The sequence below is a fragment of the Motacilla alba genome, chromosome 1 (assembly GCF_015832195.1).
Source record: "Motacilla alba alba isolate MOTALB_02 chromosome 1, Motacilla_alba_V1.0_pri, whole genome shotgun sequence".
NCBI lineage: Eukaryota > Metazoa > Chordata > Aves > Passeriformes > Motacillidae > Motacilla > Motacilla alba.
In genome coordinates, this window is record NC_052016.1 from 108,946,431 (window position 1) to 108,972,851 (window position 26,421).

Here is a 26,421-nt window from a genome sequence, read left to right on the forward strand (position 1 = left end):
ATGAATTTTTATTTGTGCTGAATACTGAAAGCAAATCTCTTTCCCCTCATGAAAACCTTAATCAGGATTACAATAGGGCCCACATGACTTAGTTGGATCAGTGCAAGTAAATGAAGAACATATAACTTCATGGATTTTTGTCCTTTGGGGGAAATGGGTGGGATTTCTCAAATACTGGTAATAGCAATGCCTTGAGAAAGCAGGACTTCACTTCAATCTACCCTTGTACTTCAGAGCTTGTTAGCCACTACAATTTTATTCCCCTTAAATCTCCCATGATTCTTACATTAGTTTTCCCAAATATATTTCCAGAAGATACTTAAGTGATTTGGTCTGCCTTTGTAGGAGAAAGAGCCAGGACAAAATCAAGTTCCTCACACACAATAAAAAAAGAGCAGGAGATAATTTTGAAAGGAGGAGGCTTCCCCCCACTGCCCTTTGAGCTCACCAGCTCCTGCAGAAACAGGTCATTGGCCACGTGCACGATTCTGTCCACGTGGATGATGCCCCCGATGCTGTTCACCTCGATGTCAGAGAGGAACGTCAGGACGAGAATAGCTTCCACCAGCAGCTGCCTGTACTCGGGCTGGGGGACGTGGTTCAGCACCGACTCCACGTGCACTGCAAACTTGATTTCGCACGGGGTCATCTGGCAAATTTGAGTGGAAATGGAAAGACAAACTGACAACTCCAAAAGACTAGCTCCTCACATCCTGCAAGCACTGAAACATATGCTCCTCTCCGCACATGGGGGCAGACTGACTGAAGCGAACAAAATGTTTGTGCAGCTTTAGCACTTACAGAAAGTTTTCGTGTTGCTAGACCTGATTCTGCAAACAGTTACACAACGTCCAGAAGCCTGCTCCAGCCCTGCAACCCATCACACACACATCTCACTTACAGCCAGTGCTGCTGATGCTTAGCTGGCACATTAACTCTTTGCTCCTCAGGCTGTGCTCTCGCACACTCTGCCTTGTATCTTTCTGGCATTGCAGGTGAGTTGCAAAGCCAAACTTAGCACTGAATTTTAAAAACAACCACCTGCTTAGAGGGGTGGTTTTCAAATAACCCCATAGCTCTGCCACGCAGGAACATCACTATTCTGTTTGCAGAGCAGCTTAATTTGCACTGGCATAGCTCCGTGGATGTTATGCTGCCTTAGGAAGTTTGTGCTTATTTTATTCAATTGCTTTAAACAGCAAAATTAGATACTGTCCAGGTCTGACAGAGTAAAAATAGAAGGCTCTTTACCTACACAATAGGGATAAATAAAGCTCTCCTTTCTGGAAAAAAGCTACAAACCCCACCATTTAAATTTGGCAGAAAATTTCAGCTCCTCTCTTAAGCCATTACCACTGTTACCACAGTTCCTCAGAAAAGAAGGAAGCCAGAGACAAATCTGAGGGAAACACTCAGGAAAACAGTCTTGGGCACACAAGCAGCACTCTTGCACTGATGGATTCCTATTCACAAGAGTTTGTTTTATAGATGTGAATTCAAAATTTGCCAGAGCACCAAAAGACTGAATCCAGCTAAGGAAAAAAATGCAAGAAAATATTATGGACTTAAAGAGCTAAAGCTTTGGTTAGAAACAGTCACCCTTAACTGGTATTTACTTTTGAGACTGTGAAGCCAAAATACACTGCCTGCTGTTGCAGCATATAAAAAAAATAAGTGGCAAGTAACATGTCCACTTTATTCCAGCAAGTCCGTGCTGCCTCACCTTTCCCCCAAAGGGCTGCTGGCAGCCACCCTCCCTGGAGTCTCCCAGTGGGCACAGGAGGACAGTGAGAGTGTGCAGAAGGCAGGCTCAGCAAAGGGAAAACCTGTCACAAGCCTCCTCCCAGGCCTGCCTGGCAGGAATTCACCTGCACAGACCCAGAGAAGATGGCAGAGGTGCTGGGGGAAGGTCCAGATGTTCTAAAAATAAAACCAAGGATCTGTAACAGAAACCCTGCTGCATCTTACACTGTCAGACCAAATATTCAGACATGTGGCTAGAAAATTATGGGCATTTTACTGTACCTCTCTGGTGGTTGAAGAAGGAAGGACATACCCATCAATGGACAGACCATGGCACTGAAACATTTCAAGAGTGAACAGAAATTACAGTTCTTGCAAGTCAGTCTGAGGGTCCTCTGCTCTAAGCCAATATGTAACAACTTTCAGTTAGGAAAAAAAAAAAAAAAGCAGAGCAAAAACCTCCAAATGACACAAAAAGCCCTGTTCAAAAATATTATTTTATCCTTCCTGAAGAAGTTATTATGTAACTGGCAAAGATTAGAAATAGCCTGACATGACACGTCAGAGCACGCTGTGCTCCAGCCCAGCTAACGAAGCAGAGCACTTCAGGAGCCACTACAGCAAAGGCACACAAAGGAGGGAACAAATCGATGGGAGCATTCTGCTGGAAGGGATTTGGAAATAAAAGATAACACAAAAGCAAGACAACAGACCACAAAAGCAAGAGTCTTTTTTCATTTTCGCTAGAACAACATTTAGTTATGTGTTTCAGATCCAGGACACCACACCTCAGGATGTCAACCACTAGGGGAAAGAAATAACAAGTGGTATAAAAAAAACAGTGACAAAACCTTAATGGTGAAAAGGCAGGTTAAGGAGGGACACATCTGGGTATGTGAGGTGTAGAACAGAAACATACCAAGAAGAGGAGACAGATTTTATGAATAGTCCAAAAAGATTTTAAGAATGAAATATTGAACAAAAGCACAATTCATTTTAACAGCCAGAAAAAACAATTACTTCCAGCTATTACATTAGGTCAGAAGTGATGCTCACTCTGCTGGAGGATGCTATTAGTAAATAGCCAAGAGGTCATATATGATTTGTCTTGGCTGACATCAACACTAACAGCTTCAGTGTAAGGGATTTTAGAAGGACAAACCAGTCTAAATTGGTGATGCACTCTTTTCCCAACTAAGCAAGCATGAACAGCTCAGTGCTACAAGGTGCCAAATGCTGGCCTGTATCCAGCAAAGCAGGGAAACAGGTGCATAATCACTTTGATATAAGTTAAAATTTGTAATTCCCCTTTTCTTCTTCCTGAAGAGTTGCATTTTTTTTTGCTTTTCTATACCCCTGATAGCCAAGGTACTGGCAAGGACTTACTTTTCACTTAAAACCAACCAACCAAACAAAAAAGGTTAAGAATGCCATAGAGCTCAGAAGAGCCAGCAGGAAGTTTCAATATATTCTGGAAGAGTTAGAGCAGTTTTCTACTTAATTTCTCATAGCCTTTCTGACCTGGACCACAGAACTGCATTGCACTGCAGTGCCCTTCAGGTGCACTGACCTAAATGTGTATTAGGCCAGGGGATGCACAGCAGGCAGCGGTGGAACAGAGTCATTCAGCCAAAATTCAGCATTGGTGGTTTCAAAGAAATCCATGAACTTCTGTTAATGGAGCCCTTCCATGTTCAAGAGACACCCTTCTACCAGTCACTCTGGTTTCCACCAGTTGACCAACTTCCACTCCTGGCAAGATGCCACTCCTGGACCACCACCTTCCCGACTTACAGCTTGCTTGCTTCCTCCACAGCATTCAGCTTACCTTCTGCAGGATTTTCCACACTTTCTCATAAAAGCCCACAGGAACTCTGTTAATAGCACCATCCAGCCTCCTTCTGCGTAGCCACTGCCCTTTTCTGTCACCCCAGCTCATGTCTCCGCTGGAGCCAGTCGGAGAAGTACTGGTGGGAGAGGATGGAGTACTGCTCCTCTGTAAGGACATTAAAGCTTTGGTTAGTTGCTTTCTGCCATCCCAAGTGCCACTCCTGGCCAATACATTTCTGTTATATTCTACCTCAGAACCAGGGAAAGAATACAGGCCTCGGTGTGACACAGGATGATGGGGTGGGACTGATCCTTCATCCCCATCTCTCCCCTTTGCAACAAGCTTCATTTCTCAAGTGCTTCCATCATTTCTCAACAAACCAGGCAAGCACTTCAACGTGGCATAACCCAGTCAACTTCACTGCTTGGTTTAATGCAACATCTGTCTATTTTAACAAGCACGAGCTGCCTCCAGGGCAGTGTCACTGGTGTGCAAGGTGGGGGCATCTGCAGGTAGGTCCCATTCACCTGGACGTGGGGCTCAGTTGTAAAAGTATCAGAGGGTTCATAAGTCCAGCAAGAGAAGCCCTCAAGCAAAAGCTCCATTAAAGTAAGTAGATTAAAAATTGACATAATGAACCCACAAAATCATCATGCCTGCCTCTCTGTAAGTATTAGTCTTGTTTCCTTTATTACCCTTGTTGCTGTATTATTTTACTCTACACTGGTCTGAACACTAAATTAGGCAGCAGATAATTTTCAAAGTTGGGGCAATACCACCAAATTGCTATTGTGATTTTCACACACGCAGTCTGCCAACTCCTTGCACTCCCAGAGACTGTACTCTTCTGTGTTCTCCTTCCTTTTTGATACCGGTTACTTTCAGCCCAGAAACGACTTCAAAGTGCCATCTTCAATCCCCTTATCTCCAAATAAGAAGCTACCTGAGCAATGTAATGGGGAATGAGGAAAATGACTGCAAACTGCATGTTTGGAAAGCGCAGGCTCGTAGACTCTACATAGCCAAGCTCTGCAAAAAAGTCCCCGGCAAACAGTCCATTTCCACTGCTACTAGTGTCCACGAGGCACACGTGGTGTTCCTTTGATGTTCCAATGTTTGCTGTTCCTTTGCCCTGCAAACTGACCACGACAGACAGAACTTCCTGCTCTGTAGCTGTGTCTTTAGGACGTGTGCCAACAGTAAGGCTGAAGATGCAGACAGGGAGAGCCTTAAGAAGAGCTACAGTTCTCTGCCTTGAAAGAAGATGACTTCTTGAAGAGATACACATGCAACCCCTATCTCAGCAACTTGAAGCTATTCTGGGCTCCCCACTGCCCAGAGGCTGTCAGCATTTATCAACCCCACATTACTTTTACATGCTGAAGACACCTGTAACAATCCACTACCAAGTAGCTAAATCTGTTACAACTGCTTAAGCTTCAGGAGAACTAAGTGGATATAAATGTAAGACTCAGCTTCTATCAGAACATTACTAATAAGAATTGGTTCCCAGTGAAGACAAGACAAAGAGGTAGGGTTTGAAAACAAGGTTTTAGGCAGGAGAAGACAGAGGAGGTGTCTAGAACCAAGACCCTTACACACAAACACACACAGAGTGAAGAGCAGGTGCAGAGCTACAGATGGTGTTTTACCGTGGAAGCAAACATGCTGCTGGACATGGAGTGCCCCTCATGAAAGAACTACAAAACAAAACCAGACACCAATGTCAGACAGCCAGGAGAACAGAACACAGACAAGGTTAGGTAACACAAAGGTGCAAAGACAAGAAATACAGAATAACCTCAGGTACTTAGGGAAAAACTGCAGCAATCCCTGGCATCTTGCAGTGTTGCACTTCAGCTGATACCAGGGCAGCTGCTGCTGATTCCCAGGGTCACCATGAGGCAGAGCCTGCCATGCCAGGAGCCTGCCTGGCAGCCCATGCCATCCATGGAGCTCCCAGTGTGGCCAGCACAAACCACCAGTTTAAGATGCTGGCAAAAGCTTCCCTGTGGCTTGGGGCTGAGGTAAAAACTGAGCTCCCCACTTCCATTCCCCATCTGTTGCAATGCCACCAGCTTCTCTTTGCATGAGAAGGTCATGTTGCTGGAGAGACAGCAGGCTGCCAACTGGATAGGCAGCAGTAAACAAAAAGCTGCAAGGCAAATTTTTTTGCTGAAATGTGGATGCAGCACCTCAGAATTTAAGCACTTTCTTCTAATTGCCCACCCCAAGCCATGCCTTCACATTCAGTGTTAATGGTTCTGACTGAAGAAAGAACAGTCACAAAAGAGGGAGCTGCAGTTGCTCAACACTCCAGAGATGTTAGTACAAGCACTTGAAATATTCCTTGTAACAACAAAATGTATTCTGCACCAACCCACCCAACCCCCTGCCTAAGTGACACTACATTAGCTGCTAGTCAATTATTCAGAGAATGCAGTGAGATGTGGCAGGAAGCAGCAGGAAAGGCAAAGGGGGGGTGTGTGGGGGGGGGTGGGTACAAAAATAAACCCAGCCAACTCCTCCTCTGTGCAAAATACCAAGCTTCCGTGGAATGTGAAAGCAACAAAGGAACTATGTTTCTAATGTCAAGAGAGGTCCAAGTATTCTAGCTCAGGCCCACCTCTGTACTTCAAACAATATAATGCTGCCATCTAGTGCCTTGTCCCTCCTCCTTCCGGGAAAGGCCCCGAATCCAGATACCCCCGTTTGACTGGGGGCCCTGCTCAGACTGACCTCCAAGGCCACCTCAGAGCCAGTGCAGCACAGTCGGCAGCATCCTCACAGCCTCCCCCACATCCGATGTGGCACAGCTCAAACACAGCAACCAGGTCTGAGGTCTCTGCTTCCCTGCCTGACCATGTCCCAGGAGGAATCATGAATTGATCTTTACTGCCACCAGCAAATGCTTCATAAGAAGCTGTTAAGACCATGTAAAAATGCCACTCCTTTCTGAAGGCTTATTCAATCTGTTCCATCAGTCAAAGGAAAACATCAAATATTTCCTTAGATCAGGCTGCTCAAAGCCCCATCCGATCTGACCCTCTACATTTCCAGGGACAGGGCACCCACAGCTTCATTGCGCAATCTGTTCCACTGCCGCTCCCCCTTCATTGGAAAAATTGTCCTTGTATCTAACCTAAATTGTCCTGGTATCTAATCTAAACCCACCCTTTTGGTTTCAAACTGTTGCCCCTTATCCTGTCACTACAGGCCTTGTCAAAAAGCATCTCTTCATCTTTCCTTTAAGCCTCCTTTGTTGCAAGGCTGCAAAAAGGTCTCTTGGAGCCTTCTCTCTCTAGTTTAGATAACCCATGAGGAAAAACAGAACCATTCTTACAAATGTATTTTATTTGACCACTACCTTCCTATTTATTTAAAGCAAAAGAAAATTACTAATAGAGACACAAAATAGAGAACTCAAATCACTCATAATCAAACCATCAGTCACATTCATTCAGAGTATTTTGATTGTGTTTTCTGTGATCTCACCATATACTCAGTTGAAGTATAACTTATATATTCAAGTCCAATAGTTTATCTATAAATTCTAGCAGTAATCATCCTCCATTCCTGAAGAAACAGAATCAGAAGAAAACAAAACAAGATTCCTTTTCCACATGGATCTTTTCCAAAAGGCATGTGGTCCAGTTTTGCAACTTGGGCCACATACAAGAACGGGCACTGCATAAAACCTTCTCTTTGTACATCTTACTTTTTCTTAGCTAGACATGACAGAAAAGCTGTTTTTTACAGTGGACACCATGAATGCATTACAGTTTGTTCAAGTTCTTCTACATTCAGCATATGAAACAAGAACAAAAGAGGAACAACCTTTTTGGAGGAAACATCCCTTAACTGCCTTCTATTTAGTGATCAGTTTTAAAATCAAAGCAACTTTGGAAATTTCTGTTATTTAGCAAGAATAACACCTAACATCCCACAGTTCCAGAACAGCTGTACTTTCTGATGAGCATTGACAGAAAACCCTCACCTGCTTCATCTCACTCTTCAATTTAGTAATACCACTTCTTTCTGTTTTGGTTGCTCCAGAATGCCCCATCTCATGAATAGAAATTGCAGGGCTGGATGAAGAAGAATCTACAGGTCGCACTAAAGAAGCAAATGGATATTTTTAACATTCTAGGGGTAGAAAAACAGATGAAATTCTATCTAAGAAGTTAAACACAAATCATTTCAGAAATGTGCAATGCTCTTGGTGACAGCACCCTTTCACAGAATCACATCAAGGATTCAAATCTGATTGCATCAAGTAAGGGGCTCTAAATTCATTCTTGGGTATCAGAAACTGATTTTCCAAGACAGTGAGCAATTGACAATTTAGTCAGAATTGCAATGAGTCTCTGAGGGTCTACAGAGGAGCCCAGGAGACAGATGATGTGCCAGCATCATATGTGGGCATCAAAAACACGCTTCTTGAAGGCAGGTTACATATCACCTTTTAATGGCTTTTGTTCTGGTTCCATCAAATGTCTTCATTTTAAATGTTTGCCTTCCTATTACTGAAAACTTGATACAATCTTATTTCAGTGCAGGATGGCTTCCACCATATGTGTTTTGTTTATTTCACAGCAGACATACACATGTACTGGTCACCCATGATTAATACATTACCTGTCCTTTATTTTACATGCAGAAAGAATAGATCCCCACTTGTAAGTCAATCTAACTTAAAATATAAAAAGGAATAACTTACGGCTTCTTTCCACTCCAAACTCTTTCCCACTGAGAATATGATGTAGGAGACTTTTCATGTCAAAGGGGCTTAGATTCATCAAGCTCTCTGAAGCTTCTTCACCTAGTTAAACAAAATAAAACAAAACAGAATGACAAATGTCACTGGGAAGACAACAAGCTATAAACCTGGCAAAGGAAATTGTGAATGAAGTCCAATCACATTTAACTCTTTTGCTAGCCCTTCCTTTAAAAAAAATTAATATGCAGTCACATTTCATAGAAAATATATTTCAGGACTAAACAATAAACACTCCATGGAAATAACACTACTTGCATTAATCTTTATTGTATCCTAGCTTGTGCAAAATTTCACTGAAGCTCATGACGAGAAAGCAGTTACTCCCTTATAGAACAAGATCACTTGGAAAGGTAAGACAGCCGTCTCCCAAGAGCAGATGACACGTGGACCTGAATTCCAGAGACAGAGTTATTCCATAAAAAATATCCTCTGATATTCTTTGAATAGCTGGGTGCTGGGGGGAGAGAAATTTTTCATTAAGTAAAAAAAAAAAAAAAAAAAAAAAGTGATTTTCAAGGTTTGTAACTGCACATATTAACTAAGAGATTATTAGAAGGATTTAACACACATAAAGTAAAAGATCAACCACAAAGGGTAAAGCAAAAATGATACCATAAGTACCTTTTCAATAAAACTGCTTCCTACCTGAGCATTTCAGACTTCGTGCCAGCTCAGTGGCCATCACCTGGATTATCAGACCGATGCGGAGCCGGAGCATCTCCACAAAAAGGCTGGGCTGAGACCGGACGTACATGGCCAAGTACATGATTATCTCCTGTAGGGACAGATCCGTAAAGGCACCCGTCAGAGTGGGTCTTCACAGCTTTCCCTGTCCCAGAGCAAACACTGGCACAGCACTGGGCACAGTCCAAGAAGCCTTTTTGCACAGGCTGCATACCTGTGTCAGGACTGCAATACTGATGTCTTGGCCACTGGCTTCGTAAATGAGATCTGTGAGCTCCTCAGGTGGCAGTGGGCTGCAAGAAGTCAAATCACAGGTAGCAGTGACTCAGCACAACCAGCTATTAAGTTCTTGAGCAAGCACTGGGATCAAATCACCCAGAACAAAGGTGCCTACAATTCTACCTGGGTGGCTGCAAATCCCTTTGAGGGCAAAGGAGTAAGGTTTAAAAGAAGATCATAGCAGCAGAATGGTACCAGCAGGAAGATGAAGGGCAGCCCGTGCCCGAGGCAGAGCTCCAACTTACGTGGTAATGATTTTCTCACGGGGTTCTGGTGGCAGGCCCACTGTAAGTTGCTTGTGGTGTGACAGAAGGTCTGTGCATGCCTATCATAAGGGGACAAAAAGCAAGAGACCTTTCTCCGTGTCATGTGGAAGTGATACGGCTTTTAATTCACCAAATCAAATTAATTCAATTTCTTTAGCAATATTTAAATGCATTTCTATGAATTACCAGACATGCAAATCCAGCAGAATGCTGTTAAATAGTTGCCAAAGATCTCCTGAGGTCAATAGGGTTATGAGAGTTTCAAAGTAGCCTGTTCCCTGCTCAGTGAAATCAGCAGCATAATGATTAGATTAGGAACTCTAATGTGGCTGGCAGATCAATAAAGGCTTTCATCCTTTTCCATATGATAAAGTTTTGTTCTTTATTTAAGACAATCATATTTTAAATCAATGAAAAGTTTGGCAGCATTTTTAACTGCACTGGCAGTTAAAAAAATCCTGTGTACTAACATATCTCCTAAAACAAACACCCAGCATACTGCATCACATTCCTGATACAGTCTGAAATAGGTACTTTCCCCACTACCACAGTGTTTACTCTTTCATATTGGCCTCCTTTAGAAGTGGATGTTCAGTTTACCTGTTTTAGTATCTTGAATCAAAAAACATCACAGAGCAGTGTTCCTCTGATTTTGAAGAGTCTATTTTCACTCCCTTAACATGGAAGAAAACAGATAATCTCTATTCCTCCTCCCCAGTTCTTTGTCAAACCTTCTCAAGTTAACATACATGGCTTTTTGTGGGCATGTCTGTACTGCTCATCCTTGTCTGAGAAGGCAGAAAGTTCTGTGCTTAATGAAGCACCATGCACAGTGATTATCACAAACTGCTCCCCACAGACAGGACTGTCACTAAAATAAGGCATCCTAGATGTGACAGAGAGCCTTGAAAATAGCCAGGAATTACAGCAAGAGCTCCTCAGAAATATGCAGGGGATTGCTAGAAAATTTAACAAATATTTTCAGAATACTTGAGAGGAAACCTTTTTGTAATGATCAAAATCATGTCTGTACTCTTAACAGTGGATTTTTCTTGTTACCCTTAATAGTCATGGATATTTAAATGGTCTCAAACATCCATTCACAAGGCAGACTGTCAACCAAAGGGGATGGAAATGGGCAGAACATGTTTTTGTGTCATCACTAGCACCCTGACATAGCAGTGCTCTGCAAGTGTTCATCCCATCACAACAGCAATAGACGATTACCAGTGACAACTGCAGCATTCAAAGCACACAATTAAGCTTCTCCAATTAACAGAGATGAAATGAAGCCTTCACAACTATTTACAGTGTGACATTCTCAGTCCATGCCAACATTAGCACAGTTTGCAGTACAGACGAAAGATAAAGATTCAGTAAGACTCTAGATCAGAAAAACAACCAATATTTAACTAAAAATGCTGCACTATGTGTGTTGTAAAGTAAAAGCAGAAGAAGGGCAAGCACAAACCCCAAGAGCAAACTGGTAGTTTTATCTCTGTTCCCAGGCAGGAAGCTGAACCAGGATTATTTGTATTTCATACCTCAGCCAGGACTTCAACTCTCTTTTTGAGTATGCCAGAAATGTAACGGATTAAGCCCCATTCCTGATTGAGGCCTGCCTTTCTGTAGAGCTCGTTGAGGAGGCAGTGAACAGTGACACCATACTGTCCATCCAGCTGTGTGTCCCAGTCAGCACCTCTGCCACAAAACAAACAGGAGGTAATTGTCATCAGGCACAACGCTGAACTTCACCACACAGCTGGATTTTGACCTCTTTGCTCACATTGGTGACAGAATTAAATACCAAATGGGGCATCTGTGACTTCACCACAGATTGACTATATGTGGACAAAATCCTCTTGATATCAGGAACCTTCACACTGACTTGAGCACTCACTCAGCTGTGAGCCAGCAACTTGAAAAGGAACCACCTGAAGAATTTTCTACTGGACTTTAAATTGAGCATTCACACGGACAGTTTGCTGGAGGAACACTCCATGTAGTGCTTTGTCAGAGCAGAATTCAACAATGTCTTCAGTACTGCTGAAGACTACACCCCATTTTCCAGATCCTTCAGGGGAATTTTTTAGCCATTCCTCTTTCTTAGCTCTTAACTAAACTTCTGTGTTGTTTATGTCATTACTGAAAAAAGCAAAGGAGATTTTTCTTCCTCTCCTTTGAAATTCACTTTTGAAGTTTGCTCTTGAAATTCACTGCATTATGGCTTCTCTTTGGTAATGTTTTGAACTGTCACAGAATGACTTTTCAACTCCTGCTGACGAGAGTCCACCTCCATCTGCCTGCCCAACAGAGTCTCCCTTGGAGAAATTACTGGTGTTACAGGCAGTTAAACAACAAAACATATTTTTATAGGATTTCCTTTACTCTTTAGGAGAGGATGCTAAACATTTTGCTTGGGAAATCAAGAAGATCAAAGAAGATGTCCACGTAGGAGACAGACTAAAATAAACAAAAATGCAGTCTTTGTAGCAGTAGGGAAGACCATCTGTGATTAACACATACTTGGCTTTGCACCAAAAGCTAACTACCTGACAGGTTCCAGCAGTATTCTTCTGCACAGGAGAAAAAACAAGCTCAATAAACACATTTCAGAAGATGATTCTGTTGTTTCTATTTGCATTTTGTTCCCATTGAACCAATTAAATAGCAGCTGTTTATTCCAGCAGATGAGTCCAGACTGCTTCCAAGAATGTCTTAAAAAGTACCAAATTTTAGGCAGTTGTATACTTAAATATGAAAATGGATTCGAGGAAAAATAGTGAACACTCATTAAAATTGCATTTTGCCTTTAGTTAGAAAATGACAAGATGAATTTTCTCTCCACTTTCATTCTTGTGTATGAAAATCACACCAAATCTTTGTGAACTTCAAATGGAGTGCCACAAATACAGCAGGGTGAGTTCCCATTCATGGAAAGGATTTGTGCATCTAATTTGTGAGCCCGGGAGACTATGTATTTGCAACTGTGTGCCAATCAACTCTAGAATTTGCACAAGTCTTCTTTTGTATCCAAATAATTCCTGTAACCAAACTAACTGAAAATACACTTGTTAAAGCACAAAATATTTCCACTGTCCCCTCAAATCTACACAGGCTGAACAGTGGAAACCTTTTGCACAAGAATAATCAGATAGTTGTGACCAAACTTAAAGATGCTGAAGTTCATACTCAGGCAACTTACTTGAGTATATGCAAGATATACAAGATATCTGCTTGATCATGGAGTGTTGGACATTCCTTCAGCTGATCAACAAGCTTCCTGCAATCCAAATCACCATGAGCATCTTTAGGTAAGTGCAAAACATTTTCATGGTCCTGATAACAAAGATGGATGAAAAATCACAAGACACGACCTTGAAAAAAGTAGCAGATCTGTAACTTCCTGTAACTTCAATTAAAATGTCATTGAAAAATCATAACAGACTTGCAACAAAGCTCTGCACTTGAAATGCAGACACATCACTTAGTTCTTGCCAGGGTACTGCAGGCACAGAAAGGAGACTAACCCCAAGAAACACAACCCCTAGAATGGAACCTTGTATCTATTTTTCTTTTTTTGACAAAACAAAGAAATCTGGACACTGCATGCTTTTATCTGCATACTTTTCCTGTCATCTTATGCTCCTTGTAAAGAGAAAAGCAGATACTAAATTATTTCAACAAAAAAAAGGATAGAGCTTTTTGACTTCCATCTCTAACCTGTATACAAGTGGCACTTTATGAATGCAAATATTACCATTATAAGTTTTCCAAGCTAACGAAAGTAAAATGATAACTAATCAGATGATGTAATCTTATGGTGAATTCTTGGATGAAAAGAAGTTTTGTTCAACAAGCTGTTCAGCAGTTGATTTCATCCTAAAATACCACTTCCACAAACAGAGCCTTCTGCAGAGCAGAATCCTTCAGGTAGAACCTATTGTAGCCATTCTCAGAAGCTGGTCACATATTCCAAGACAAAACAAGTGCCCAGCACAACCCCATCCTCATGCCTTGAGGTGGGATTTGGCTGGTGCTATAAGGACATTCACACATTCCCTCTTGTCCAGATGTTACTATAAGTAGCATTTCTTGGAAAACATCTCTAAAGCCTGTGAACATCCTGTCCTTCCCCTTGTGGTCAGCTAGAACTAAAGACAATGACTTAACTTTTGGCTTTTAAAAATAAAGCAATCATTATGTTCTTTTCTGTTTTGCACATTCAATTAAATACTTTCCACTTCATAGTGTCTATTTGACTAAAAAACCTTCATCCAGCCAAAAAAATAATTTCCAAAACAAGGGAGTGCCTTGGACAGAATGGCTTGTCTGTGAAGAAAAATCAGACCTGGCATAGGGTTTGGAAGGAAAACATGAGGAAAGGCTACAGCATTGCATCCTAAAACCACAAACAGCATAAAAATTCCCACACCTTACCTTTGTCCCAAAGAAATGAGGATTATCAACAAGATTCAGAGACTTTCGGTGTGTGTTCAGAACTTTAGTGGGAAGAGACATGGACACAGCTGGAAAGCAAAGTCACCAGAATAGAGAGAAAAAAATGGCTGTTTCAGTAACATGAAAATCAAAAACACCTACATGAAGCAGCTTGACTAGGTGAAAACAACAGAAATACCTCCAAGAGTCAAAATACAGAGGAGTACAGATGCTGTGCATGGAACTGAGACACACTCATGTTCTGAACTTTATCTCCTCGCAGGTTTGCTCTGAGAGTTTATGATTTCAGCATGTCAAAGGCTCAGGGGCTACATGCTCAACTGATACCTCTTATTGGGCCTGTGACTAGAAAATCCTGCAGCCCAATGACCTGACCCTGCCAAGTGTTTTATACATCTCAACAGGAAATGAGAGGAGAAAATGGCCTAACTGATAAGATTTCATCATTAAAATTATAATGCTAAATGCAGGTTAATGCTCTTTTTTAACTTCATATGCTGAATTTAATGGAGGATCAGATGATGTGGCACATGAAAGATGGCAGAAAAAACTAACAGAAAAGCTTGGAAGTTATTAATTTACACTGAAGTTAAGGGAAGTCTTCCATTGACTAGGGCATTGAATACTACATATCTACATATAAAACAATGCATATGGAATCTAGTTACAAATTCAGCCAAAGTCTTATTTTGGTGTATATCCTCCAATCAGGCTATCAGAAATGCAGCATAGTTAGAAAGACTGTGCTCCCTCTCTACTCCATGTGTTCTTACAAATTTAGAAAGTACATGTGAATATTTATGTTTTGCTTGTATTGAAACATTTCATTTCACAGTAACTTTATTAAAATTAAAAAGTACATTTTGTCTGCCTTTATACAACCAAAGACAAAACAATTAATTGATTTGGGTTCTAAAATTGGATCCAACTAAGAAGCTATAGCAGCTTCCATAACATTAATTCTGAGTAAATGTTACATTTTATTGCAGTTTTTCTGTGTATACACCATGACAGGGATGATATTGTGGGAACATGACAGCAACAGCTTTAGTCATTCTTACTTGTTAAGGAATTTCTTCTTTCTTCTTTATACAGAAAGAACTAGTGGCACAAGTATGTCAAAAGGTTTCATTTTTAAATACTCAAACTTACCCCTTGTAGCAGCCAGACCAGGTTTTTAAATTATTATCACAAAATAAGAACAGGGAGAAATACCTGGAACTTCCAAGCCCTTTGTCTTGGCCATTATTGACAGAATCTCTTCTGTGGAATGGTTTGCACTGAACACAGGTGGTTCACTCGTTGTCTTTGAAGTTGGAGGCAGGTATGACTTCAGGGCTGTGCTCTGCAGGACATCATTTATATACTGATCCAGCTCATCCTGGCTATCTAGTGTAACATACATAAAAAATAAAGGTTTCTTAAAGGTAAAAATCACTATTTATCATCATCACTTTCTTATTCAAACACACCACTATATTATTGCTCATTTATAAGGGCACTCAAATATGCAAGAATAGGGTAAGGAAGAGATTTTTTAAGCCAAAAAAAATTGGAAACAAAAGAAAAAAAACATTTTTTGACACTGAAAACAGATTTAGAAGCTAGCTTTGACTGGTGAAAGGAATCAAAAGGGGTTTTATTTTGCTGGTAGATCACAGAACACAGTTGGACTTGAGGATTGTAAAAGTCTCTTCCAACTCATACAATTCTAAGACTATCATCTCTTCCACACAAGCTCTTGTCCACAACTCTTCACAGTCCATTTCCCTCTAACCTCTTCCACACCTCCCCACCTGCTGACTCTCCAGATTCAGCTTTGCTGTAGCAGTTGCCAGTCAATGCCATACTACAAATGCAGGAAGAACGCACATGAATTCCTTCTCCACACTGAGTCATGCAGGTCCTGTCCTCAGGTGGGTGCACGAGAAAACCAAATGACCATCAGCCGTGCACAGAACAGACTCTGCACTGTAGGCAAACCCAGGCTCTGCTGATAGAACTTGACAGAGAAAAAAATACCAAGTGAAAAAACACTACTACCTTTTTCACAGAAATCTGCTGGGTAGTCTCCATATTCACTGTCAGGACTATTACAGTTGTCATTATGGTCATCAAACAGTTTTAGGTCACAATCTGGATCCAGGAAGCTCAGATATGTATGAAAAGAGGTGGTAAGAAATTCTGATAGCTTGCCTATCTTCACCCTGCAAAAGGGGACAATGCCAAAGAACATTAACATCCAGCATTCTGATACTGATTAATGATCACTTAGCTTTCAACAACTCCTCCGACATTTATAAAACCTACTGTTCAATCCACCTTTGGCAACTATAAAACCACAGAAACTGACACTGAAAAATAAAAAAGGAAAACAACAGTTGCAGATCCAGCTGGGTACTTACTGCTCTGGGTACTAATTGATTTTAACTGTGCTATGGTAACAGGCCTAACTCAAAGCCTAATTATGCAGGGTGCTGCATGTTCATATGAAGAGAGACCTGGAACAAAGACCTGAGCTCCAAGGATAATGCATAAGAAACTGGGGCTGAGAAGGCCCCATGAATGGCCTGAATGTGTCTTTTCACAGAACTGGAGGCTGCTAAACCATCTGTGCTGGTTTTACAGATGAGACTAAATGATGGATTTGTGCTGGAAACAGTGCTGATAACACAGGGGTGTATTAGTTACTGCTAAGCAGGGCTTACACAGCATCCCAGCCTTTTCTGCTTCTCACCTCTCCCCACCAGCACAGGCTGGGGGTGCACAAGGAGCTGGGAGGGGACACAGCCAGATAGCTGACCCCTGCTGACCACAGAGACATCCATACCACAGGGTGTCATGCTCAGCATATAAAGCTAGGGGAAGAAGGATGAAGAAGAGGATGCTCAGGGATACAAAAGTTTGTCTTCCCAAGCCACAGTTACATTCGATGGAGTACAGCTTTCCTGAAGATGGCTGAACAACTGCCCATAGAAAGTGGTAAATGAATTTCACATTTTGCTTTGCCTGCATATGTGGTTTTTGCTCCACTTACTAAACTCTCTTTATCACAACCCACGAGTTTTCTTACTTGTATTCTTCCAATTCTCTCTCCAGCCCCACTAAAGGGAGCATGAGTGGGGCTGAGTTGTTGACTGGAGTTAAACCACGACAACATTTGATTGTCAAAGGAAGATACTGACTGAGAGGCAAAGCAGAAAAAGAATAGGGAGATACTGTGGCATCATATTTTACACAGAGATGAATGGAAGACTCCAGCTTACAAGAACTACATGCAATCAATGTTTAAAACATGTAACTGTGAAAGTAATTTAGTTTTTAATAACAGAAGGCCAGCCAGATTCATATTTCAAAGATTTCCTATTTCAAGACTTCATATTTCCAAAGATTTGGTGCATATTTTCTTTATCCATTAATGGCAGTCAGAGATGGTACACTTTTTGGGAGACAGAGACAGATCTTTTCCATTGCACCTGAGGCTCAGCTACCATTTGATTGCCACATAATAATTAAAGCTGAAACTTCCTTCTCTGCAGTATTCTAGTACAAAGTCTGTGCACTGTCACAAGCACAAAACAGAGACTTTTACAGGATTTCATTTTAAAAATCATGGAGATAATAATTTGGCTATTCTAACATTACCTTGCACCTCCAAAATAACCATCTTCTAATTTTCTTATTGTGGCAAGAACTGCTGGATGAATGTCAGTACCATCATCAACTAAAAAAGAATAATGGAAGAATTGAAGCTCATCAACACATTCTTAAATTATCACATCCAAATACAGTGTATTACTGGGTGCTGTCTACAATGTAAATCCCACAAATGTAAAGCAGAACCCACAACTGCTATCAATACTAGCTATTCAAAAATCCCAGACAAACAAGCAAACAAAAAACAACCCCTGGATAAGTTCTAAGGACAAACACCAACCCACTCAAGACAAGCTTCAAAAGGATTTCTATGATATTTCTTTAGACAGAAACAGCATGGAGATGGTCAGTGACGGAAGCATATGAAGAGGGAGTAAAACCAAAATTAAATATTACCATGAAATCCAAATTCAGCATCCGCATGAGAAAATTGAACTGTACTTCTGATGTTAGAAGTCCTGCTACCTGTCTCTTCTCAAACCAACATCCATCCTATTCTCCTGCAGTAATCTACTCTGCTTGAAACAGAAAATTAAGTTTACCAAGCATTGTGTGGGTGATGGGAAATGTCAAGGTTGGTCTCCCTGTCATCCGCCAGCAAGAAGTGAGGTAAGCCAGCTCTGTCTTGAGCATCTCCACAATCATCTGATTGTCTAGAGCCAGATAGAAGTGATGCTGGTCGGTAAACTAGAGAAGAGAAAAACACAACATTGGGGTAGTTGTTAGTGCTTTCCTTTTTTTTTGTTTTTTTGCTTCTTCCCTTAAATTATTCACAAAAGCCATATGAGCTACTCCTGACCACAACACCAATGACCTGAATTAATGTAACAAGGCCTCAGACTGTGACAAAGAAATCCATGCTTGTGCAAGAGTCCATTTTCTTACACCTGCAGACTGACCATCAAAGTAAGCTGTACAAACAAAACCTGGGCAATCACAGCCATGAAGCAGACTCTTCCCAATGACCAATTAGACTGACCTATGATCTGGAAGATGGAAGTACTCTAAATGTGGAAAAAAGCTAACAATAGTAACAAAAACAATAAACAGGCTTAAGTGCACACTGGGGACTGGCAGACAGTAACTGTATGTCCCTTGGGAACCATCCAAAAGTCAGGCAGAATACAGAAAAGCCAGCAGTTACTGAGGAAAAAAGGCATATGAAATGTGAAATTGTGGGAACCCAGGACATCCCTCTGGGTGCCCTGGATGGCCAGAGCCGCTGGCAGGGGGCTCTGAGACCCTGGCATGCAGCCAAAGACACACGTGGGGTTTTGATCTTAGCCCGTGGAGCAAATTACCAACTCTGTATGAAGAATTACAAGCCACACACACAAGTTTAGGTATTGCAGTAGAAGTAGTCACGAAGTGAAAGGAAGGATTTTTGAGTGCTGTACAGGGGGGTTTTGAGCCTTGTACGCAGGGGTCCAAGTTTTGTACATGGGGGTCAGGGGTTCTAAGATGGAGGGATTTGGGTGTGCCCTGTCCTCCTTCTTTCTCCTTCCTAGCCTCCATGTCTTTGGTGATGTTGGCACTCACAGATTGGTTTAGAGTAGAAAGTCACCATTCAATATAGATAGTAGGCATTGGGGAAAAAGTATAAACATGTAACACGTAATGTGTGATATAAAAGATGGCACCAGCCCCCTGGGAGGGCAGTGTGCCTTTGTCTGACCTGCTGAACGGGCCACAGCAGTTGAGGAGAAGAATCTTTTAGATAACCAACAATAAACAACCTTGAGACCAGACAACAGAAGACTACTGAGTCTTTCTTTGAAGGCACGGGTTGGAGCAGAGACTTTTCCATCTTTCAGGGTCACCCCAATCCGGGGGCGAGACCCCACATGCAATGGCAAAGTGCTGCTCCCACTGGAGCAGGAAGCCAAGAACCACAGTAAGAGACTATTGTGGCTACTTCAGGAGCTGGAACCAAAGAAGCTGGACAAATAATGGAAAGTATGTCAAAGCAGCCACAACAGAAGTTAAGCAAACCCTTAAGCCTTGGGGAGGGGTAAGTGTATAAGAACATGGAAGTTAAAGCTGACAAAGTCCTGAGAAATTTTTTCACAAAAAGAATTAGGAACTAGCCAAAACAATCCTTGAGCCACTCACAGTTAGCTTTGGTAATTCAGGAAGAAAAAGTCCCAGAAATCCAGAGACAAGGAAACACACTGCCCATCTTTAAAAAGGAAGAGCCATTTAAAAAGTCAGGCCAATTCCAGTGTGTGGAAGCAGAGGAAAACAGAGCCAATTTGAAACAAAAAAGTTAATTACAAAATGATAAAGTAAGATGGTCAAAAACCAATCTCAACAGATTAGTCCAGTTTCCTTCTTTGGAGCAACCAGATCGTAAGTATAAAAAAAGGCTGAAACCTACCAGCTTCTGCAAAATTCAGCTCAAACTAATGAGCTAAAAAAATTCCAAGAAAGCAGAACTACTTTTAAAATTGCTCTCAGAAGGTAGTTATTAACCGTTTTTTCAGAATTACTGTATCTGAATGAAGTCAGCCTTTGCCCCATACCTAATCAATGTTTTCACTAGGAAAGAGAATGAAATACAAATGACAAAACGACAAATTTTGTGGACACTAGTCAAGATCAACAAGGTGATTTACTTGCTAACCTTAGGAAGGTGACATTAAACATTAACTCCATCCACCTCAAAAAAGAAAAGCCAGGGGAAGTCTGGCTTCAAAGTACAATGGAAAGTGTTATGGAGGTTTTAGTAAAACATGGAATAAGCAGGAACTGTTACTGTGTTGCTAACTTAAAGATAAATGCCATTTTGGAATATCCTGATAAGTATGTCCTTATTTGATACATGACAAGATTTTGGCAGGAATATTGGATCCTACTTACATAGTAAGATATGAACTAAGAGGCATTTTGAAAAAAAAAAATCACATCTCTAAGGAATTTTTCCCTTATTTGCAAAAGTGAAAATTGGTACAGGGAAGTAACACAACAATTAACATTTTATAAAGCTGCTTGTGATCAATTGACATGGGGAAGAATGAGAAAGGATCTACATTTTTTGCAGTAAATCTGATTTGTTTGGACATTATGAACCAGTACAGAAGCCTTCTACAGAGTCCACTGAATGCCTTCAGCTGGAGTTCAAAGACTTCATTAGTCAAACATCTGTTTGGAGGGGTGGATGCATTCTTTATCCTGCATCAGTTGTACATGCTTAGAGCAGGGGACTCCCTGGCCATCTAGTACCAACTGCTGGAATAATTCTATTGAAATAAGTGTTTTGCATTTCATTAAATGTATCAATAGGAACCATTGATTCCACAAGGATCCAAACTTTCAGCAACACTGAAAAAAAGCACTGAAGAGAAAAAAAAGACAGAACATCCATTTCTCAGCATTACTGCCCTTTCAACAACATAATAAAAAGATCACACCTTCACTTCCTAGGGGTTACAGTATTTGGCACACTTATGTGGGACCAAATTTTTCCCCAAAGCACTTGGTAGAAAGCTATATTAAGTGATGTATTTCTGCAGAAACTCTTTCATTGATTAGAATGTTGGTGCGGGTAGAGATCAGTAACAACTCTGTACTATTGATTCACTGTGTTCTCCTAAGCCACAAGCCAAAGAAACCAGACTCTGTATGACTGAAAAGAGATTTATCAGCAGTTCTACCATGCTGATCATCCCATGCTCTTAAAAACCCGACAAAGTAAAGCACATCTGCTGTTTCAGCCCTGTTCTACCTAAGGTACGATGACAGCAGGGAAAAGCAAAGTGCTTCACTAATGATTCACCATTAAGAAAGGAGTGATTTTCCTGCCAGCTTTACATGCTTACCTGAGGGGTAAAAGCAAATATTTGATTTCTTATCACGTAGAGCTTGGAGGTGCCCAACACTCCTATGTGCCGGTGTGGTCGGCCACTTAATTTCATGTTCTTGTTCCGGCCTGGAAAGGAAAGAGAAAGAAAAGAATCTCAGCTAACATCTGTGTTGTTTTCCAAAATAACCACTTTAGACAGGAAAATTTACTCCACTAATACCAGTAAGGCAGAAAACCAGTAACAGAGGGTGAGGCTACAAACTGGTTTTGTAGCAAGCAGCAATATAATAACCAGAGTCCTTCAAAGGCCTGATTAAAAATTAAAATTTTGGCTTCACTGGTCATGAATATGGTCTTGTAATTACAGTAATTGCTCAGCACTCAAAGCTTCCCCACCAAGAAGGGCAGGAGATGTGATTGACCTTAAAAACTCATGCCTGCAGGCTAAATCAATACACAAGTACATCCAAATACAACAAAAGATTTTCATCAGGCTTTAGTAAGCTTCACTTTTCTCAGTAGAGGTTATTAGCAATGATCCACCCTACAACCTTTGCACCAGCAGCCAGGAGCTGACTTGAATCTTTCTGACAAGAACCAAACAAACACGTGCCTGAAAAAATACTACTGAGAACACTCCCAAGGAAGTCACTGTTAAAAACAATATCAAATCATCCTACTCACACTGCCCCACTAGTGAAAGAAAGCTAGTATGGATTATAAGAAAATAAATGTAAGCCTCAGCAAAGCCCTGCAAATGTTTCATTTTTTTTAAAGAACTTTGAGATGAAGAGCCAAATTCTTTCACAGAAGCAACATATACAGTTTCTCTGTGTAAAAGACATGCTTTCTAAAATTTATCTGGAGGCCCCATTACTTTGAATGATTCCAAGAAAACCCTCCTTGTTAAAACAAAAAAATAAACTTACAGACAAAAACCACCACAACAAAAAAATGTTCACCCCATGAGCAGCCTCAGCATTATCTGTAACCAAATTGCCATGGGAACAGGCTACAGACTGACAGAGAAGCAGGATACAGCTCTCCTTGTCCACACAGCAAAGGAATCTACCAGTGCTGAGTCACCCCTCCTCAATTTTATTTTATAGCAGTATCCAGTTTTGAGTCATGAGTTGCTGGCATGCCTGAAGAAGTAAAACTAAGTTAAATTAGGAATACATGTAACAAACTTTCCACCAAGACCCAAATAATTCCATCAGGGATTATCAAGAAATAGTTATAAAAAGACTTAGAAACCAGTCAGAGATTTGGAGCATTTATTTAAGTCAATTCAGGCTCTGAGAAAAGCAGGACTTGAGAGCCACTGCTGAAGAACTGGAATGTATTTAAAGTCTTGTGTTTAGAAAAGCCCTAAAAGATTCTGGGTTTGCAACAGAGACAGAGAGCTTCAGCAGCTTATCTCAGCTCTGGGTCGGAAGGAACTTTAGCAAAAACCTGACAGCCCAAAGATGCTCTGATAGCAGCACAGCTTCCCTGATTTGAAGCAGAAAACCTCCCAGACTGCCTGCTCAGAAGATAAAAATCATACTGCCCATTTTTCAGACTCAAATGACTTCTCGGAGGAAAAATACTTTATTTTTTCTTCTGTATTATACCAGGCATTTTTTCAAAAACCAGTTTCTCTGTGGAAGTAGTTTCTGGAGGACAAATGAAGAGTCAGTTTTTGTCTAACTCCAAAGGCACAGGGAAACTTGTATTTTCTCCGCCATTTCTAATGAGGTAATTTTCCCACCTCTTTGAGTTCCTTATTTAAGACAGAAGTTGTAAGTTGGTTAAGCTTCTTAAAAAAAAACACCTTGCCTGGCAGCAGAGAGGCTTCCATGTTGAAATACTTACCCAGCATGGTATAGAGGTTGCTGAGGATGCGAGCTGGCTGCACCCTGAGCGGATGGATATCAGCAATGCTCTGAACATTGATTCCACGGTCTTGCAACAGATTCTTAATTTGATTAGATTCTGCCAAAACAGTTACTGTGTAACAGAAAACAAAAACACAAGTGAAAACCAATGTTCTACTCTTTTTAACTGACTGTCTCTACTGTCACCTCTCAACAACTGCATTTAGATGACTAAAAAGGCATGAAGACCTCACTTTTTTCTCAATTTATGGATTCATGAAATCAAAAGGGATTGTAATAGGGCACCTGACAGAGTTTAGTTCTCTGTTTCTCTGTATTTCTTGCCATTCCTGTCCACTTTGGACAACAGTGGTGGTCAGAATGGTCAGAAGAGTCCTCTGAGATCTCTACTCAAACCTCCTGCTCAAGGCAGGGTCAGAACTGCTGAGGTTAAAGCAAGTTCTTGGGGACTTAATCAGTCGTTTCTGAATCCTTTGAGTACCACTAGTTTGGATCACACAGTCTCTTTTAGAAAAGAGTCTCTTTTAGGGCTTTCCCCCCATAGAACAAAGGGAAAGATGACTTGAAAATCTTTGTTCTTTTAACACAGCACACTATAACAATGCAGCCAAGTCACTGGGGAACAGGTGCTGTCACTTGTATAGCAATACGTATTTCGGAGGACACGAAATGGCAGAGGTAGGGAGGAAAAAAATTCCCTAATAGAGGAATTTACAATCCAGGCCCAGAACCAATCTCTTGTCCCACTTGAGGTTTTGCCCATGATAAGTGGCTTATTGATTTGGGACTAATAATGCAGTATTCTTCTTTGTATTGTGAATACTTGCCAAAGAATGCTAAAAATAAGCAAGCATTTCTATTTCTATTGGAAATTCAGCACTTTAAGAATAATAAAATGCTGCTCCCATGAGGCACTAACAGGGGGTAAACAAGCACGAGCCCAGGTCACAGGATCCTTGACAAAGGCTGCTCCTGATAAATGAGCTGGTTGCTCTTTCAGCGTGGTCCAGGCACTGGAAAATTCTTTAAGACCTGATCTGCTGGTGTTTGCTCTCTACTTAATTTCTGGTTTTGGCTGTTGCACAAACTAAAGAGGCCACTCCCTGCAGTAGCCAAAAGCTGGTAACTCTGGCTGCCTCACCTCTGTGTACAGGGATCCTCCATGCTCAGTGCTCTCTGGTTCCTCTGAAAAAGGGCTACATGAAACCTGATTAACCTGATCCACCTCCCGTCAGTCCTGCTTCTTCTTTCTAGAAGCTGCCAAGATTTTCCTTTTCACTGCAAGATCAGTTTGCCACTCTCCAATTCGAAATAAGTCTTAAAATGTTAACAATTTTTTTTTTAAGTGTCTTAAACCTCACCTTCCCTCCTGGAAAAAGGCAGCTAGGCAAACAAACTCTTTCTCCTTCTCACAGTGTCATCAAACCATCTATGTCCCATGCAAAAAAACCCCAAAATCTTTCATCTCTCCTGTACATAGGGACTTTGCCACCACATGATTCAATTCACACAGAATGTTCATAGAATTCCCTCACCTTGTACAACAACATCAGGTTTAAATCCTGTGGAAAATCTCCTATTTAAGGGATCAATTTCACCTGCAGCAAGAAATCCCTAGAAAGAAATGCAAAAGAAAGAAAAAAGGAAACAAACAGAATTTAAGCAAAAGAATTCTGACATATAGAATAAATCCTAACCAATTTTCATATTTTTTCAGGACAGCAGGACTTAAAGCCTGGTTTGTCTACCCTGTTCACAAAGCAGTACATTCAATAAAAACAATGGCTGCGATATTTTTTGGAACAAGAAGAAAATGGTTCTGACTGACACAATCTGCATACAGAATTTCTATTTCAGAGTTACAGCAACTGACATAATTTTACCAGGAAAGTGATTTTTTTTGTAGCTCCACTGAGATATTTGTGGCTCTTTTAACTACTCTGACTTTAATGCATCTGACTAGTAGATACATCATGCCATAGACCAAGGAATAGCCTAGTACAGCTGAAATGGACCAAAATCCTGGCTCTGGAACAGCCAACTCAGCCTGGGCATACTCCAGACCATATTCCAGACCATATGACAACTTACTCAGCTTGATTAGAAACAAACAATTGCTTAGCTGTATTAAAAAAAAAAAAGGGTCCTGAAAGCTTAGAGTCAGCCTTTCATGGTTCATGTAGATGTTTCTACTGGAAAACACACTGTCCTCCACCTGTCAACCAAACTGTACTTAAAGCCCAAGCCATCTCAAACAAAATGAAATACAAGTTTATCTACTATGCAAGGAATAATTACCTCTGCTAACAGGCAGCTCAGGACATACAATGATTGGCCCCAAAGATGGGGCAACTTTCCCATTGGGACACGATCCACCGAGTGAGGATTTTCATACTCCTCGTCCACCTGAAAACAAATGCAAAAGCAAGAAAAATTACCCTAAAGTTGTGAAGAACAATCAATAACATGTAAGTATTTGCAGACATACAGTCTAACATCAACCCTTTCAACTGTCCTTACTACTGACATAGAGATGCAGTGGTTTCATTTCTAAGGCTATGCATTTTCAGGGACAAGAACTATACTTCCTTTTTGTACCTCTTCCCACCCTTCAAAGCTGGAGGATGAACAGGGACTCAGCATGCAATTATAGCTTTGGTATTAGCTGTTCCACTTTCTTCTCACCATGCCTTTGCTGCCTTCCCTCTGGGCTGAGCATAGGTAACTGGGTGTCTGCTTTCCAACCCCTTCCAAGATGACACTTTTAAATTCACTGATGTCTACCCAGCTTTCTGAAGCAAAGTATTAAGATTATTCCACCTTTCCTGCATTAGCAAGGATGGTCAATAGAAAAATTAGGAGTAGACTTACTAATTTAGAAAAACTGCCTTAGTTTTGCAGTATACAGATCTACTGAGGGCAGGGCAAAAACCCTCCCAGATTACATCTTCAGGCAGCCATTTCATATTTCTTTTATAGACAAGACAAAATCTACCCTGCTGATGTGGCATGTTTTTCAGATCATTATCATCATATCA

At 41.0% G+C, this 26,421-nt stretch overlaps 1 protein-coding gene across 4 annotated transcripts in view; it reads right to left on the reverse strand.

The window, feature by feature from the left end:
* PHKA2 (phosphorylase kinase regulatory subunit alpha 2) overlaps nt 1-26,421 on the reverse strand; it is a 46,136-nt gene that overhangs the window by 4,488 nt on the left and 15,227 nt on the right. The window contains exons 12-31 of one of the 4 annotated variants that reach the window (XM_038134150.1): nt 25,682-25,789; nt 24,919-24,997; nt 23,361-23,495; nt 21,520-21,629; nt 18,244-18,388; nt 17,690-17,768; nt 16,088-16,251; nt 15,260-15,433; nt 14,024-14,112; nt 12,789-12,922; nt 11,128-11,284; nt 9,563-9,642; nt 9,253-9,331; nt 9,000-9,129; nt 8,295-8,396; nt 7,572-7,690; nt 5,227-5,274; nt 3,572-3,739; nt 2,026-2,079; nt 449-649 (exon numbers count right to left, since the gene is read on the reverse strand). In XM_038134150.1, the coding sequence (XP_037990078.1) occupies nt 449-649; nt 2,026-2,079; nt 3,572-3,739; nt 5,227-5,274; nt 7,572-7,690; nt 8,295-8,396; nt 9,000-9,129; nt 9,253-9,331; nt 9,563-9,642; nt 11,128-11,284; nt 12,789-12,922; nt 14,024-14,112; nt 15,260-15,433; nt 16,088-16,251; nt 17,690-17,768; nt 18,244-18,388; nt 21,520-21,629; nt 23,361-23,495; nt 24,919-24,997; nt 25,682-25,789 (2,355 nt within the window). Of the gene's footprint in view, nt 1-448; nt 650-1,430; nt 1,533-2,025; nt 2,080-3,571; nt 3,740-5,226; nt 5,275-7,571; nt 7,691-8,294; nt 8,397-8,999; nt 9,130-9,252; nt 9,332-9,562; nt 9,643-11,127; nt 11,285-12,788; nt 12,923-14,023; nt 14,113-15,259; nt 15,434-16,087; nt 16,252-17,689; nt 17,769-18,243; nt 18,389-21,519; nt 21,630-23,360; nt 23,496-24,918; nt 24,998-25,681; nt 25,790-26,421 lie in introns of those variants that run through there. The other 3 variants (XM_038134159.1, XM_038134152.1, XM_038134151.1) reach the window with 3 other exon arrangements.